Below are 17,561 nucleotides of genomic sequence, written 5' to 3'. Positions count from 1 at the left end.
TCTGTAGAAACTTACGAGACCGTTAAAAGTTCACAATTGCTTCAATCGCTACAGTGACTACCACCGCATGGGCCATTCTATGACATACAATTAACTGATGTGCATGGGTTGTCCTTGAGCTTGACTAGGATCGAATAACTGATTGACATTCAGTGACCCAACTGCCAAATGACATGGCTGGGGCTTAGTACCATTCAACTGTCCATACACACACTAGTATCCGTGGAAAGCTTTGCATTACTCTAGCTTTCTGATAAGACTTATAGGTAACTACTAGTTTGTTGTGGCTTTTCGTAGCTCTCACTGTAGTGTTAATCAATAACTAGCTCCATTGTTTTCCGATGGCGTATTAATAATTCTTTCGTACGGCGATCAGTATCTATCTAAGACAGTACAGATCAGTGTTGTATACTGTTTATGGCTCGTACTGCGGTGTGAGAAATTAAAGTAATCCAGGACTAATCATAGCGTCAACGAAACAGAACTAAACTTCCAATGGTGAGTGCTACCGATATCTGTCATATATCCTAAGCAAATAGTATTTGGACACAAAGAACTCACTTCTTCAGAAATAATTGTTTTTACATGTACGGAATTTATAAATATTTTTACAAAAGTCAAATACTTTTAGGTTTCAAACTTAATTTTCTTGGTTAACGACCTTTTTATCTTTCATAGAACGAGGTTGAAACAACAGAAAGTTGGTCACTATCCAAGCATATATCATGAGTCAAATCGTCGTTCTCTCTCCTGTCCCATCACCCTATTCCATATTTCAAACATTCGTAGTTGACTGCTGATTTTTATATAGACAAAGTACGATGCTTCAGAAGAGTTGGGGGTATAAAACATTTTAAAGTAATTTGGCAGAACAGAGACTGGAATCATATCCATATCCAAAGAAGCTGATACGGTACGTAAACTCATCATTGCAGGAATATATTGTTTGTTCCCCCTGTAGGGTCGGTGAAATGTCACTGAATATCGAACAGATCATCGATCCCTGTCAAGGTCAAGGATAGTCAACGCGCACCAGTCAATAATACGCCATGGACTGGCCCACGCGGCAGTGGTTGTTCTTTCACTTCTGTATTTTCGTGGTTGTACCTTAACTAATATATTCTTGTAATAACGTCCTTTGTATTGTACAGTCTCCATAGCGTCCATGATCCTTTGATGCGTCGATGGTTCAATCCACGTAAGGGCTGGTCGCGAGGTGTGACTTCAGCGTTAGTTGGTTCGTTACCATTCTCGTCTAACTATAGTAGGCCCCCAATCATTTCAACATAGAACATCAATGTTGATGTTCTACACCCCCAACACCGATTCTTTGGGTCGAAGACTGTTATCATCCAAAAGACTTTCTTGACAGAAAAGCAGTAGTTAGTGCGGCTTCATTTTGTAGAAACAAAACTAATCTGCAAGGCGGCAAAAATTTTTGGGAACTGTTTAGTACACAAGACGGTCACACCATCTGGACAACCAGAAGGCCATATATAGGTGTGCTGAAATTTTACAGTCAGCCACTTGCGCATGCTTATGTTTACGTAACTCATGTATCTGGGTTATGTGTAGGTGGAACATACCGAAACAGCTCCAAATATGCGAGTAAAGAGTGAACAGTCTTCCCTATAAAATAACTGAGGAATGACCGTCAATCTCCTCAAGAGTGATTAAACCAGTTTAAACTACGAGGTGTTTGAACGCTATTTATTGCACTTCTAGTACTTGATAGTGTATAAGACTTGATGACCATCAACCTTACCTTTGATATAATGCCTTAGCATCAAGATCTGTGACCTCCGCGATTCCCCCACGGAAACATGGGGCTGATACTAAGTCTGGAAAAATGAATTTAACTGCCAGAAAGGCTGGTAGACCATACGATAACTATTGAGTGATCACCAGTTAGAAGTTAGCAGTCGAATAAATCGACATCTAAATAATGTACATTATTTTCTCTGTATATTGCCAGCAACCACGATATCTCTGATTGGGCCTTTTGTAACTTGTACAACGAAAGGTTGTACACTTTTCAGAAACGCACCTGAATAGGTTATGCGATTAATAGCCATAACGATGTATTGAAACAAACAAAATCAGATAAGTTGTTGAAATATCTATATGTCAGGAACATGTAGTCCAGATGTTCAAGCAGGCCGCCATGCACAGTATATAATTGTATCATTGTCTCCTATTTTTTGTGTAGGTTTGAGCAATTACGAAATCCACCACAAGGTTAAATAACCCGTCACATTTTTCTTATACAATGAATAACCTCTTCACTTCTGGAAAAATACTTAGAATCTACATTAACTCATGAATTCACCGTAAATCAAGGGTTGTGCATGTTTATCAGCAACACTTAGACTACAAAATAAATCAAATGGCTATAAATTTGAGAGTGATTCTTCCTTATTAACCAGTCTTTGAGTAAATTGTCCAAGAAATAAATCCCGTCTGAATAACCTCATCCTGTACTTCGGATGTCCTAATGAAACTATTGTGATACATATCTGAAGAATGCCATCAGTATTTTTGACGTTTTTCACACTAATGTCTGCTGTACTAATCATTTAAAGAAATCTATTGGACAGCAATACAATCCTTCAGAACAGTATGAAATGTCAAGTATAATATAATACAGTTGTCTTCGTGTCTTAACTCCGTGGATCCTGACAAGTGGAAAATGATTTATGATAGTCAGTTAATCACAATCACTTCTAAGTGTGGCGCTCTTATAAACGACCTAGAATACTTTTCGAAGAATCTCGGTGCTTTCAAACTAACTTATTGACTACAGTTTCATTGGTACATATTGCAACTGAATATATTACTTATTGATGATAAAATCGGATACTTTTGGACTCACAGAACGACTTCGTTAAGAAAGCTAATCATAAAATCCACAGCACAGTTTACTTTGTCTAATAAAAAGCTCGACACTTCTGCCCAGTAAACAGTGAAACTAGTTTACCGACTTCGGCACAAATGTGAAATAATGAAAGTTTAGAACAACAATCGTTAGACTCTTCACTCAATTTACAATGACTGCTTCTAAAGTTCAGAACACTTGACCACCATCTGTTTTCCATTTCTGAATTAAAATCCTCATATATACGTTACGATCAGCGACAATAAGTCAAAATTTACGCATTATGACTAACACCTCTATAAAATTTTCGAAACTGGCACGGCTCGATTAAGCATTAACTACAGTAAGTCAAAAATATACTCCTGTAATCACCCGACCCTCAACAAATGCTTCTAACCAACTGTTTTTGATTAAACAAATGAATGAATTCCAACACACTGAGTAGATATATAAATTTTTAATTTAAAAAAATAAATCATAACACAACATTTTATTAATGCACGAAGTACACATGCGATACACGTACGCATGGTAGGTGGATAGGAAAAACAAATCCCCTTATAGTTCAAAGTTAGCAAAACATTTATATAGTTTGTTCACTTTACACCTTTTGATTAATTTTGATAAGCGTAGTATCATGAGGATCTGGAAGAGAAAATAGGAAAAAGCAAAGTCAACTACATTTACATGTTAAATACTAGCAATGGTACTTTTTTATAAATAATTATCACTTTAAAGGAAAAAACTGGAAAGAGATTAATATTTCTTTCATCAAACCGATATTCGACAGAGAATAAACCCTTACATTTCATTATAGGTAGTAATTACTCTGAAGGTGCTATTATTAATTTACTGTTAAAAATTAGAAGACGACTAAATAGATCGCCTAGATATATCTTTTGTTCTAAAATAAATTCGTGAACAAAAAGCATGATAAAAACAAAATTTGTCATACAGCTTAAATAGCATGTTTTTCGAGTAAATACAACATACATGTGGCAAGATTTCCCTAGTCAACTTCCATATTTCCGATGAATTTCAAACTAGTATCATGGAATTAGAATGATGGTGCAACAACACACGTACCATGTATCAACAATAATAGAGTGGATTAATTCGCAATAACTGAAGCATATAGCCTAATCTGTTATGTATATCAATATCAGAGGTGTAATCATTTTGAAGTTACCCAATTTTAAAATTCTGAAACTTTCACGTATTTGTCTTTTTGGTTATATAGCTAACCAATATGAACTCCAAACTTTTTTATGAGTGAAAACAATCCCCACTTTATTATGTTAACTACACTGATGTAAAAGTATAAAACATATGTACCATACAAGAACACACATACTGCTACATGACAGGAAAGTAAGTCTTAAGTAAGTAAATAACTTCTGCCCCTTAGTCAATAAAAATCAATCAACTGTATCAAGCGCAAGAAGCTGCAAGTACTTTTTTTCAGTGCTAAAATTTTTATTTTAAGCTGTAAATTATTTACAAATGAACAACGAAATTAATGCAACGAGAATAAATTTTAATACTCACCTCGGATTTAGACCCGAAGCAACAAGACTAGCGGCAGCAGCGAGCCTAGCATGTACGCTATCAAAAGTACTGCTGGATACACCGGGGATACAACCACTGGTTGCAGGTGAAGGGGAACTGACTGTCTGACCTCCTGAGCCAGAAGTAGAATTATTAGTACAATTGCCTGAGGCTGCACTCGTTGAAGACCCAGTGGTTGTACCTCCTAAGGATCCAGTTACTCCGGCTAGAGATGCGGCGTGTGGAGGGGGGAGAGGAAGGCCTAAACCAGCGGCTAATCCAGGAGGAAAGAAGTTGGCGTACGCTGAGACAGGAGGAAGGCCAGCTAGATGAGCTGCGGCGGCTGCGGCAACGGCAGGAGGGGGAGGAAGGGCCGGGATTGTTGTTGGACCACCGCTGTTGGTGAGAATACCTCCACCACCGGCATTTGATAGACCTATTCCTGATCCACCAATTAGGTTAGCAGGGAAGGGGAGACTGTTAGCACCTACCCCAAGACCACAACCTCCACCTGCAGCAGAAGAGAAAAGACCTGCTGAAAGACCAAACGCGGCAGCTGCAGCTGCTGGATGTAAACCACGTGCGGCGTTTTCTAATCCTGAAGCTACACTGCTATTGAGAGCATTAACACCAGGTATACCTGCTCCAAGGGATAGATGATTGTTATTAACCAGGGGATTATTATTGATATTATTTGATAGGCTATTGTTGGAACAACCGTGAGAAAATAATGACGAACCACCATTCGGCATAAATTCTTTATTGACACAGTTTCGAAGACAGTCTGGAATACGATTTAAAATAGCTCTTCGGATTTCATTTGCAGCTGCCTCACGCATTTCACGCATACTTGATTCACTGTAAAATGCCATATGAGGTGTTACAATAAGATTTGGAGCATCTTTTAAAGCACCTATAATAAGAAAATATTTAAATTAAGTGAATCCATAATTCACATCATTTTGAAGTGGGATGAATTTTCAAAGTTGACAGAAATCTAGTTCAAACACAATTACACACTTTATTCTTAGATTCTAGTACATTACATTCGCATATGGTTACGACCTTTTCCAGTCCCGACCGCAAGAAACGCTTTTGTTCTGTTAAACATACATAATACCATTGTTTATTCGAATACATCAAATAGTTTAGTTCTGGTTCAAGAAAGTACCTATTGTAATAAACATTTCAGGATTAAAAACCGGCAACTTGGAAGTAGGTCGTTATCCGGACAGTTTAACAGCAATATTTCAGACCTCACTGAATGATTTACATCCAAATAAGAGACAGAATACGTTTTCTTTGTTGAAATGTGAAGTGAAGCAGTGTCTCGGTGAGTAGGGTATTCGGATTTCAGTCACTAAGATGAAGGTTTGAAACTCGCTTCGCTCACTTTGGTTTAAACAACCGAGTAGTATCACAATCTCCCGAACTTTAAGTACTGCTCAAAGCCTGTACCTGTACCATGTAAAATGAACTAAATAGCTTATAGTTCAGAGCTTGGTGTCGATTACTTTCATTATTCCAACATATGACAACCGGTTTATTATGACATATTAAAACAACACAATTCCCAAAAAACTTATCACTGATATAAAGAATTGGATCAATCATAATTTTTGACATGAATTTAACTGCGAAATTCTCAACAATACATGAATTATACCAAATTATACAGCAAAAAACTTACTATTACTCCAAACAAATGGTTCTGTCTCTGTTACGTCCAATGCCGCAGCACGGATTCGACCTTCTTTAAGTGCAGCAGCAAGGGCTACCTCATCAATTAAACCACCTCGAGCAGTATTGATTAAAAATGCACCTTAAAAAGAAAAAACTTTAGGTGATTACTCGACTAATAAGTAAAGTATTAATAACTAAGTTTAGAAATTAATTACCCTTTTATCACCTTTTCTTTGTCTATCATCAAACTCAAACCGATAATGAAAGTGAGTTATTGTGACGCTTTGTTAGTCTGATACAGTGAACTGTAAGTAGTTCAGAAATTCAGTAAGCACCTGAGAAATATATGGAACGGGTCCAGTCCCCACACCATATAAGCACGGTGAGATGAAATTATTAGAACAAATACCAGATAAGCATTAGTAGCATAACCAGTATCCGTAGTGGTAGCAACAGTATTAGCATTAGCAGTAGTAGTAGTACTAATGGTATTAGTGTGGTGCATGCTACTTATGTCTGTCGACATAAGTAGTACGTAAGACTAATCGGACGTGGAAAACCAATTATTTCTAAAGTTTCTATTTTATTAAGATAAAAGGAATATGAACTGAACGAATTTTCTTTTTAATAACTTTTAGTAAGTTTCTCCAGCATTACATATTTAAAATATTTAATCTAAAAGCATGGTTAAGAAAAATGCATCTTTTGAATATGACACCATATGAATTTGATATTGTTGGCGGAATAAAATAATTGGCATTGATACTGGAAGAAAGCTAAGGGCGGACCAAACCAAGACATAGCACCAGTTTACAAAGTGATTGACAAATGAACTGAACTTTGTTAATAGATTTAGACTACTTGGTTGAAGTTCGCGTGATTACCGTAGCCCATGGTTGGAGAATTTGAGTGGCATAGTTCAGAATCGTTTGTAATGGTGGGGGTGCATTCACTCCTTGCGTCTTTTTAAAATTTAAGTCCTAAAATCTCCTTACACCTTTTTTGATTTTTCTATACCTAGTCCTTTTTAATACTACTGATACTGATACCAATTCTACCACTCTGGGATTCGTTTTGAAATAATTTTATTGAGGTGTACTAAGGTGATAACTTGAACCCATGTACATGTCTCAGGTTCTACGTTGCGTGTGACTGACTGACTGATGGACCGTTGATATTAAAGTGACTACTATGTACTGTTAACTTGTATACATTTAAATGTCAATTAAAATTATAAGATTAATAATCAGGATATCTTGATAACATAGGATGAGAGAAATAATTATGTGATTGCAAATGAGATCAAATGTTTAGTCGAAATTTACGTAATGTAAAAAATGATTGCTAGTTAAATTCTTCACGTGTTTACGTGATCAGTAATACCTAAAACAATGACTACAAATGTAAGTTATCTGATTTAGTATTTAAGTTTACACCAATGAGAGTATTCATATGGTAGTCTTGCGAAAAATGTTAATGATAGTATGCTAGCCAGAGATATATGATTGAACAATGAAGTGTTGATTAAACGATCATTGTGAATTGGAAAAATAGACTGAAGTCGAAAGCAACGTAGAGTATGGAGTGATATGAATAAAGTAGGATGAAATGATTGTTAATTCAATTCTACGAAACTAATAATAACGATAATAAAATTTGAATACGATAAATCTAAGTCATCCGAATCCATATGAGAAGGCTTCATGCGAACTAGTCAAATTAGGTCATCCAAAAATCAAGATGAATTTTAACTTTTCGGCCTGAAATTGACCGAGGTAAAAATGACCAAACGTATTGCTTTACCACATCAAGCTACAGCTTTTTTAATCTGAACAGCCATTGCTTTTGAGGTTTTTAGGATACTGAGTCTAACTAATCTTGACAGGTAATTACTAAGGCGATAGAAGATTATGGCATATGATTAATTCACGCTGGCTGTAAAACCCGTTTGAACGAAATGAACTAGGATAGAACTATTGACCGTTTTAACTACTACTTAGCTTGGACACGCTGGAAAGCGTTCGCGAGCAAAGAAAAGTACATTCCTAAATCATTTCCCAGTGCAACTTGTTCTATAGGAGTAGTTGAGTGGATCGATACAAAAAAGGTAACTTCAGTAGAGTTTGTTATATTGCAAAATTATAAAAGTGTGTTCAAATATATACTGACTAATATGTTACCACAATGAACAAGACTAGTCATTTTTCATCTAGGTTTACAAACAAATCATTTTTTAAAGCAAGACAACAATCAAGAAATGATTATTCATATTATGATGGGGCGCCCAAATGCCCTGGTACGGTCGAGAGTGGGGAGAGTCCGCTCTCCATCTCCAAATGCTCTCACATGGCCACGCGTATATAGCCTCTGCCAGGGAAGTCCTACTCACTGCCTTCTCGTGGCGGGGGTGTTGTTTGCGAAATTGAGAGGACGAAAAGCGAATGTCCGGCGCTTTAACCGCGTTGGTGGACAGAGAAAGTCCATCAGCTATAATGTACTGCGGTGCTTTTCATATAAAAAATATATATCCATACTACAGAAAGATAGAGTCTATTTAATAGGATCCATTGAAAATTCATTGTATTTTGTTTAATTTCATTTAGTATTTTTCTAAACCCTGTAAATCAGGATTACATCACGATATACTACGAAAAATAATTTATTTACATTTTAAATTTATTTTAGAATCGATCAACATTCAATGGTCGCAGTCGCCTGAACGAAATATCTTACTTCATCGCTCAGCATCCAACCGTTGAATTTTGATCTTATCTATGATTTTTTTAAAGAATTATTGATATACTATATATATATATATAAACAGGTACTGATTGGTCTTATCCATAATATCGGTGTTGTTGAGTTCTCTGAACTAGACAGTTGAATTGAGAAATTTTCATTGTCGTTCAAAACCACATCATTAGCACATACGTCATGTAGAAGTGAGCTTCTAAGTTAACCCACGAGTTGTAAGTCAGTTCGTTCCGTTGCCCTTGTTTGTGATTGGCTACCGTCATAGGCTGTTTTCATTATAGTCCCCGTATTCAAATAGGCTGTCCTTTTCTGTCAACCTCTGACCATGTCGATCGACATCCTTCAAATGGATTGATGAATCGGGTCTAATTCAATGTGCCCGTTAAGTGCTAATTGATCTGAATGCCATGATTCCAGAAGTTCTCTGACATTATTAGAATGCCTTCGATTCAGAATTCTGATGTATTCTCAATTGAATTCACGCCCGCCGTTGTCTACACTGATTAATATCAGTGAAAGGTTTGAAATAAAACTGTCTAGCGCAGAGAACTCTAAAACACAAAGATTATTCGACTGAGCTAGAAAATTCCAACATCATTACATCTATAGTATAAATATCTTACCCGGTCTCATTAACTTTATTGTATGCTCATTGATCATATGGCGATTTTGTTCATTAAGCGAGCAATGCAAAGTGACACAATCACTCTGAAATAGTAGATCTTGAAGACTGTAAACACGTTCGATACCTAATGATCGTTCGATCCCATCTGGAAGATAAGGATCGTAAAATGTTACATGAAATCCAAAAGCTTGGGCTCGTAATGCAACAGCTGTTCCAACTCGACCTAGAAGCAAGCAAAAACAAATAGATATGGATAGATAGACCGATTAACACGTATACAACTAAAAATGTCAGACCTATGTAAATATCCTAACTGGTGTAACAAAATGTGCAGCCATACAATACACAACTGAAATCCTCCGAAAATAATAACGATAAATCAAATAAAAATTATTAAGATTAACACAGGGGAATTTCACTTCTGGACGCACTTCAATAATGAACGATTATACGTGATATAATAGATAAAACAATACTAGAAATATCATTATGCCACAAGAATGAAACATAAGAAACGCATCATTAGTAATCTGTATTCTTTATACTTGAAATGGATGGTCAATTATTATTCCATTCACGTGTTGAATAGTTACTGCAATGAATATAGATTAGACATGATTAATCAACAAATATATCGACTTAAAACTAGTTTTGAAAACAACAACTTAGTCTCGTTACGTACCACAAACAATAACATCTTTATTTAAACAACTCGCTTTTCTACTCACTATTTCTAAAATTAGCGAATTTTAATGAATCTATAGAACGACATAATTGAAGTTGATGGGGAACCAAATATTTGTAACAAAAGTTGAAGCAATGATCTGTCAGTATCTGAATCTTGATACCATTCAGATTTTCGCTTAACTTTTGGTTATCACGATCAGTACAAAACAAAAACCGCGTAACCACACAAGATTTTATCTACTATAGATAGTGCATCGATTTAGATAATTACGTTATGTAATGGTAAGGAAAATAATAATTTAAAAATATTAAAATTTACAAAGATATGAGTGGAAACGGAACAATGAGTGCAAAGTTACATGTTTAAAACAAACAGGAAAAAAAACAGTAAATCCATTAACAACATTGTGAGTAACTTTTTAAATATTATCAAAGAATTTAAACTACCAGTCCTCTTCACATGAGAAAGACCCCTGAGAAGGCACAATGTGAAATGCTAATAATTCTGTACTATATGCTTATACTTCAAATATGATTACATCTATTGTAGTGTCTTCACACTGAGATAATAGCAAAAGTAACATAAGTTGTGTATTACTCGGAAGTCATCACGGAATACAAAAATCCTATTTATTTAAAAGACTGAAAGCATGTAAAGGAAGATGTTATCATATTTCAACAAGCAATAGAAAGCCTGAAATATCACTACAATACATCAAAATCAGTTGATAACCAATGGCTTTTAAAAAGATTGTATGAGAAAGAGTACGAAAAGATATGTAACAGATGTTTGATAAGTAAATGTACACAGTACACTTGATTTGTTTGTTTCTTTGATCTGCCTAGATATTATTGTGATAACCATGTATTAAGCGGCATAATACGAAATAAGATTGGCAGCATAACATTATCCGGTTGTACCTTACATTCAGTTACATTCACGTATATAGTGGATTCGTACTTTCAATCAATACTCAACAAATACCCCGAACTTACCCAAGCAATAATGAAATTAACATATCCAGCCAGTAATGCTGTACACCTAATCTCTACAACAAGACAATCTGCATTCTCAAAACCACACCGAATAGCTCCAGAAAAGCTAATGGCGAAATGGGGATTTTACCAAATATTGAATTGTAGAATCTTTATATATTTTTTTCCAAGACGACATGAAATGAGGATAAAGACGATTGGAGAGTAAAATTATCTATATTCGCCATACGGCACCCTGATCTAAAAGTAGATACAGGAATCCTGGGCTAATAGAAATGTTAACTAACGATTAACTCTGTCTTCTGGATGGGAACATAAAATTGGTCTCACGACCCTACCACGTGGAGTTTAGCTTAGCGGACGATCGATAATTTTCCTGACCTTGTTAATGTCAACAGATACTTTTAGCTGAAAACGTCCAGCTAGGCATCCTTACAAAATCCATGTACCCAACACGTCTACCATTATCTGTAATCAAACATATGACTACTGCAGACAATTATCGTCCTCTTTCTCGTTTTCAGGGTTAAGCGTCCAGATATTCAGTAGCAGTATTGTTGAATTTATTTATTTATTTAAACACATAAATATTGGTACAAAGGGGAACCAGATATATATGCGCCATACAAAAAATTGTCATTTCATTTAATTGTGTGAGGGCTATGATACTCCCCAGGTGCCCAAGCCGAAACAGGTGGTTTTCTTAGGGGGCCACTCCCCGAGCCTCTGACCTAGAAGTCTAATCCACAAGGCAGTGGAGCAACGTAAGGAGATGCAATCTCATAGTAGCCGGTGACCAACGATTGATTCGTTCCCTTGCGATACTGGCGCCCATGGGCACCATTGGTTTGGAATCAGGGTTTTCCAACTCCCTTAGGTGAAATTCCGTGTCCACCAACCCGATCAAAGCGCCGGACATTCACTTTTCGTCCTCTGAACTTCGTAAACAACACCCCCGCCACGAGAGGGCAGTGAGTAGGACTTCCCTGGCAGAGGCTATATACGTGTGGCCATGTGAGAGCATTTGGAGATGGAGAGCGGACTCTCCCCACTCTCGACCGTATCAGGGCATTCGGGGGCTAAATTGTTAAACTATGCCATATCAAGTCATCCACCAGGAAAGTTCCGCCACAAGAAGGTGAAATATTAGGCCAAAAAGCACTTTTGTGCCTAATTGTTCACGCTATCTCCCTTTTTTATCAAAAAAGTACCTTATGAAGCCAATGGTTAGTATGATTGTTGCCGAAGCTGAGTAATTTTTATGCAATGATGCACCATAACATCAGCAAAGACACTTCCAAGGCTAATCAAGCTGTTAAAAAAGTTCAGGCATTTGAATATTCAACTAAATCTAAATAAATATTTTTCTCCTTAATATTGCTAGTACGAAGTCACGAGTTTAGAGCAAAGAAAACAGAGCTTTGCTAGGTTTTTCCTTGAAAAGTCTTCAAAAGTAGACGAGATTTTGGTCTTGACAAACAGACCGAATTAATGTAGCGCTTATGGTAATGCTAGATTGATTTAATTTTTCATACTGAGTATCGAAATGACTGAATCTACCCTACAGTTCAGGTGAATATCTAGATACTAATCTACTCTGAATTTATGAGGGTTGAATGTGAGTGATTTCCCACTCAAACCATAGTAAACCCATAGATTTAAGTGTAAGTGAATCACAGAAATCTCACGCGAAAATACTGGGCTTGATTGATAACCCCGACGACAAGCTATCTACATTACGATGAGCTGTATCCGAATAAGCATGGTTTTTATACATAAGTTATTGTTGAGTTGATGTCTTCAAATAAATTTGGAGCCTACGAGTTTGTTAGGAACACAATGAGATATTTGATTCATCGGAAGAGGTGTGATGTTTAGATTTATGTATTGCACCGAACAAGTAGAATTTCCATGCCTGAAACAAGTGGGTATCGAGGCAAATACAGATAAAAATTGTATGCGGAATTTGTGAAGATTGTTTAATTTGAATAAAGTTTACATTAGTGGTTGGTTTCAGAATGGGAACTATCGAAAAACAACAGAAATTAGGCAGTTAATCAGTTAGTCACAACCTGAGGATAACCTAGTACATATGTGCATTGGTTCAAGTTCAGTCATCTACAACGTAGGACCAGGCACATACATGTATAGGTCCAAATTGTCATAACTCATTAGTACATCAAGATGAACACCAAATTCACAAAAGCAGTTACTTCGATGGTAGTAATATATAAAAGAAAGACTGCATATAAGGATATGGTGGAAGGAGAAAGAATTAGCTCGTAGAAAGGTATAAAGTAATTTGATAGACAGATATCTCGTCTTCGCCATATGTGACGTAAGTTGACAAAAGCCAAACGAGCTTTTTGAATCCGTGCTGAGATTTCGTCAGATACCAACCCATTAGGGCTGATCAGACTTCCAAGATAAGTGAAGTTGTTGACGCGTTCGACTACTTCACTCCCTATCCTTAGTTCAAGTGATGACGCAGGCCAGTCCTGGAGTAACAATTTACATTTAGAGGGGGAGAAACGCATCCCAAACATCCTGGCATTGTTACTCAGTGCTAACAGAAGACTGCATTTTATCAGCGTCTTCACCAAACAGGACTATGTCATCTGCATATTCTAAGTCGATAAGTAGGCCTCCTGGTAGGAGATCGATCCCTGAAAATCCACTCGACGAGAAAGTTACTCCCAGTGGCAGGTGTATGATAACTCCGCCTGTAGCTCTTCTAGAGTTACTGCCGGTTCAAGCCCGGGTAAAGGAAGAAGGTTGTGCATTGGGTCGGCAACCCCATCCCGTAGAAAAAAAGCTTGTTGAAAAACGCCAACAAACTAAACAAATTAGACCATTTAGACTCTATCCTGGGTGTAGAAGGAAGAATGATGACGCCTCAGGATGAAAGCCGAGATCATTCGGAAGTCACGAGGCCAATACCCCTTTTAACAATCAGAGCAACAATTTCTATAGGTATATGGAACTTTCCGACAATATGGAAGACCGGGAAGACCAGTCAAATAGCAATTGAAATGAGGAGATACAAATTGGAAGTACTTGGAATCAGCGAAATCCATTGGACCAAAGCTGGACAGCAAATGCTAGGTACGGGAGGGATGCTACTGTACTCCCGTCACGAAGAAGAAAATGCTCCACACACTAAACGAGTTGCTCTAATGCTGCCTAAAGAAGCACAAAATGCACTTGTAGGATGGGAATCTCACGGAGCCAGGATCATCAAAGCATTCAAAACAAAGGAGGGGATCACAATGAATGTTATGCACCCACCAATGATAGCAATGACGAAGATAAAGATCAGTTCTATGAGAGTCTGCAATCAATCAAAGTGAAGTGCCCAAGAAAGGACCTCACTATCCTGATGGGAGATCTAAACGCCAAAGTCGGAGTGGACAGCATCAGACATGAAGATATAATGGGACGACACGAACTAGGAGAGAGAAACGAAAATGGGGAGAGATTTTCCAATATATGTGCATTCAACAAATTGGTTATAGGCCGCACGAGTCAAGAGACAAGCAAAGTACGCAGAAGCAAACAAGCAAGTGAAAAAGAGCATTAAAGCCGACAAGCAGAAGTACATGCGAGAACTAGCCACGATGGTGGAAAAAGCTGCAAGAGAAAGGGATATGAAACAACTATATGGTACAACGAAGAAACTAGCAGGGAGATATAGTAAACCGGAGACACCCGTCAAGGACAAAGAAGGAAAGACAATCATGGAAATTCAAGAATAGAGAATAACGGATAGGTAGAATACTTCGAGAAACTTTTGAATAGACCATCCCCATTGAATCCACTGGACATCGAAGCAGCACACACAAACCTTCCTATAGATGTCACTCCACCAACGATCTAAGAAATCAAGATGGCCACCAAACAAATCAAGAGCGGGGAAGAAGCAAGGCATGACAGTATATCATCTGAAGCTCTGAAGTCAGACATTGAAGTAACTGCAAACATGCTTCACCTTCTATTCGAGAAGATTTAGGAGGAAGAAAAAGTATGAGTATAAAGTAACATCAAAACTCAAAATCCAGACGTCAAAAAAATGAACACAACTACCTGATTACAAAAGACTTTGATCCCTATAACTCAGGGTAACGATTTCAAACCATAAGAAAAACAGGGAAATTCTGAAAACTTTAGCTTCATGTTTGGTCTCACTCTACCCCCCGCCGACCGAAGATGCATACCCACGAACTCACAACTTACAAATATTTTAGGTGGATGAAAGTAGTCTAAAATGTCCATCACAACTTCAAGATTTGCACTCATCTCGGAACCTATGGTGAGAAATCATATCAACTGGATATATATAACGGTTTATCGAAGTTACCTTGTATATGGAAACCTTCATACGGATCTATAGGAAAACATATCCAGATAATACAGACGACAAGGTAATTACGAGTATTCGATTATAGCTAGTTTTAAAATTCCCATCGTATCGTGAGACTACTGAGCGAATGATGTTGAAATCGTGTTAGCTATGAAACACCAAACCAGTTTGATGAGGTAGCAAAAAGATCAGTCACAGACGTACAACATGCAACAACATTCAAGTGAGATGATGAAATATTTCAGAATTAGAAAAAGCCACTTGCAAATATATGATTTAGAACCGAACGGAGGACAACCGGTTAGTAAAGCACTGGTACAATGAGAAAACGCTTTCTCGAACCAAGACAAAACTAGCCGAATGTGACAATCCTTTTAACTAGACTAAGAATATTAATGACCATGAAGCAAAAAATCAAAAAATACTAATGCTCAGCATATGAAGGATGAAAACAATGAATCTGGACATAGCATTTCCAAACAGACTTATTTCAGTAGATAATCTTAGTCAAAACTAATTTCCACGCCATTAACTAAGAGTAAGTAACTTCAACTTGAATTCATCTTGATGATTCCTCTACATTATTCATATACTGAAGTTCGTTTAAACGTTAGAGAACAAAACTCCAGTCCTTTCGACTTCGTGTTGTAAAACAGAATATGAAATGTACGAGAAGTATGAATACAACTTTTCCTACATTTAACTACACGAGAAGACAATCACTCAAATGAGCTTTGAAATTGTTACTTATTCATTTCAGGTTTCGGTTATCGTTGATTTGTATATCTTTGATAAATTAGTAAAGAACTACGCAGTGCACATACGACTAAGTGCTTAAATGGACTGAAAATCAACAAATAGATAAACTAATCAGTAGTTTTGTCGTTTTAAACAATATCATTAATGACTTACCTAAACCAACTATCCCAAGAGTATCACGTCGAATTCGAGCAGACCCGTTTGCAACTTCCTTTAAATGCTCAGGTCCATTAATCCGTTTACCCATTTGCAGGCTATTCGCTAACCAATAAGTACGTCGGTATAAGGTCAAAATGTGGCAAAGTGTCGTATCTGCAGACTCCTCAACACCAAATCCAGGAACATTACAAACAGCAATGCCAAGCTCCCCAGCGGCCTTTATGTCAATGTTGTCATAACCGCTGGAATTAGATATTAATTTATAGGCAAAATTATTAGCGTGTATACAGAGAAAATATTACCAACGAATCAAGAATTCAGAATTTCAACAAACTATATAGATGCAAAAAAATATAAACCCACCTGCCTATCCTCACAATAATCTTCAGTGATTTGAATTTCTGAAGGTCCTCGCGCGTTAAAGAAATGGTATGCCACATTAAAGCTCCAACAGCTTCTTCAAGGACTTTTCCATGAATTTCACTGGTGGATGAAGCATCGCAGAAAGCAACCGTGGCCACATCTTTTAGTAAAGGCATTTCAATAGTGCAGTCCCGACCATCAAGCAGAGCAACAAGTGGTTTTGCTGGTGGAGGTCCATTAGAAGAACGATGAAGTGACATTATAAATCCTCAGTTAATTACAAGAGTTATCAATCCAATCTAATAATACTTAAGCTAACAGTTAATTTTAACAAATTAATGCGACTAGGAGGACACGAGAACAGTGACGCAGCAGAATGACAGGCGAAGTGATATTTTCATTTTCAAGTAAATCTCTGGTTTGCCGAGGGTCTTTAACATATATGTTAATGAGCCATGTGGTCTACCCCCTATTTTGATTGTTCTGCCGCCTAAAAGCATTAGCAAATCGAAGTCACGCAAAATGTTAGGGTGTGTGAACATCTACTAGAGTAAAACTCAATTGGAGGTTTATTATTTCACATCATTAGGAGAATACTGGTTAGTCATCTTACTATTTAAACACTAGTGTACTGTTGTTGCTCTCCCCTCTTGTAGTGGTGTTGACCTTCCGAGTTATCGATTTTCATACCCAGAACAGCCACAAAGCAATATTTATTGTTTGTTAGTCTCATTTCGGTCTAATGCGTTTAT

At 37.0% G+C, this 17,561-nt stretch overlaps 1 protein-coding gene across 1 annotated transcript; it reads right to left on the bottom strand.

Moving 5' to 3' along the window:
• Positions 1-4,419: 4,419 nt before the first annotated feature.
• Positions 4,420-17,069, bottom strand: Smp_211270 (subfamily S1B unassigned peptidase (S01 family); the record flags this gene model as incomplete). The annotated part of the gene is made up of 5 exons (XM_018796475.1): positions 4,420-5,336; positions 6,114-6,245; positions 9,484-9,708; positions 16,441-16,688; positions 16,810-17,069. The coding sequence occupies 5 exons, from the start codon at positions 17,067-17,069 to the stop codon at positions 4,420-4,422; spliced, it is 1,782 nt and encodes a 593-aa protein (XP_018646864.1).
• Between the last annotated feature and the right edge of the window lie 492 nt (positions 17,070-17,561).

The sequence above is a fragment of the Schistosoma mansoni genome, assembly GCF_000237925.1.
Source record: "Schistosoma mansoni, WGS project CABG00000000 data, supercontig 0172, strain Puerto Rico, whole genome shotgun sequence".
Lineage (NCBI taxonomy): Eukaryota > Metazoa > Platyhelminthes > Trematoda > Strigeidida > Schistosomatidae > Schistosoma > Schistosoma mansoni.
This window is presented reverse-complemented; position numbering and strand designations above follow the sequence as displayed.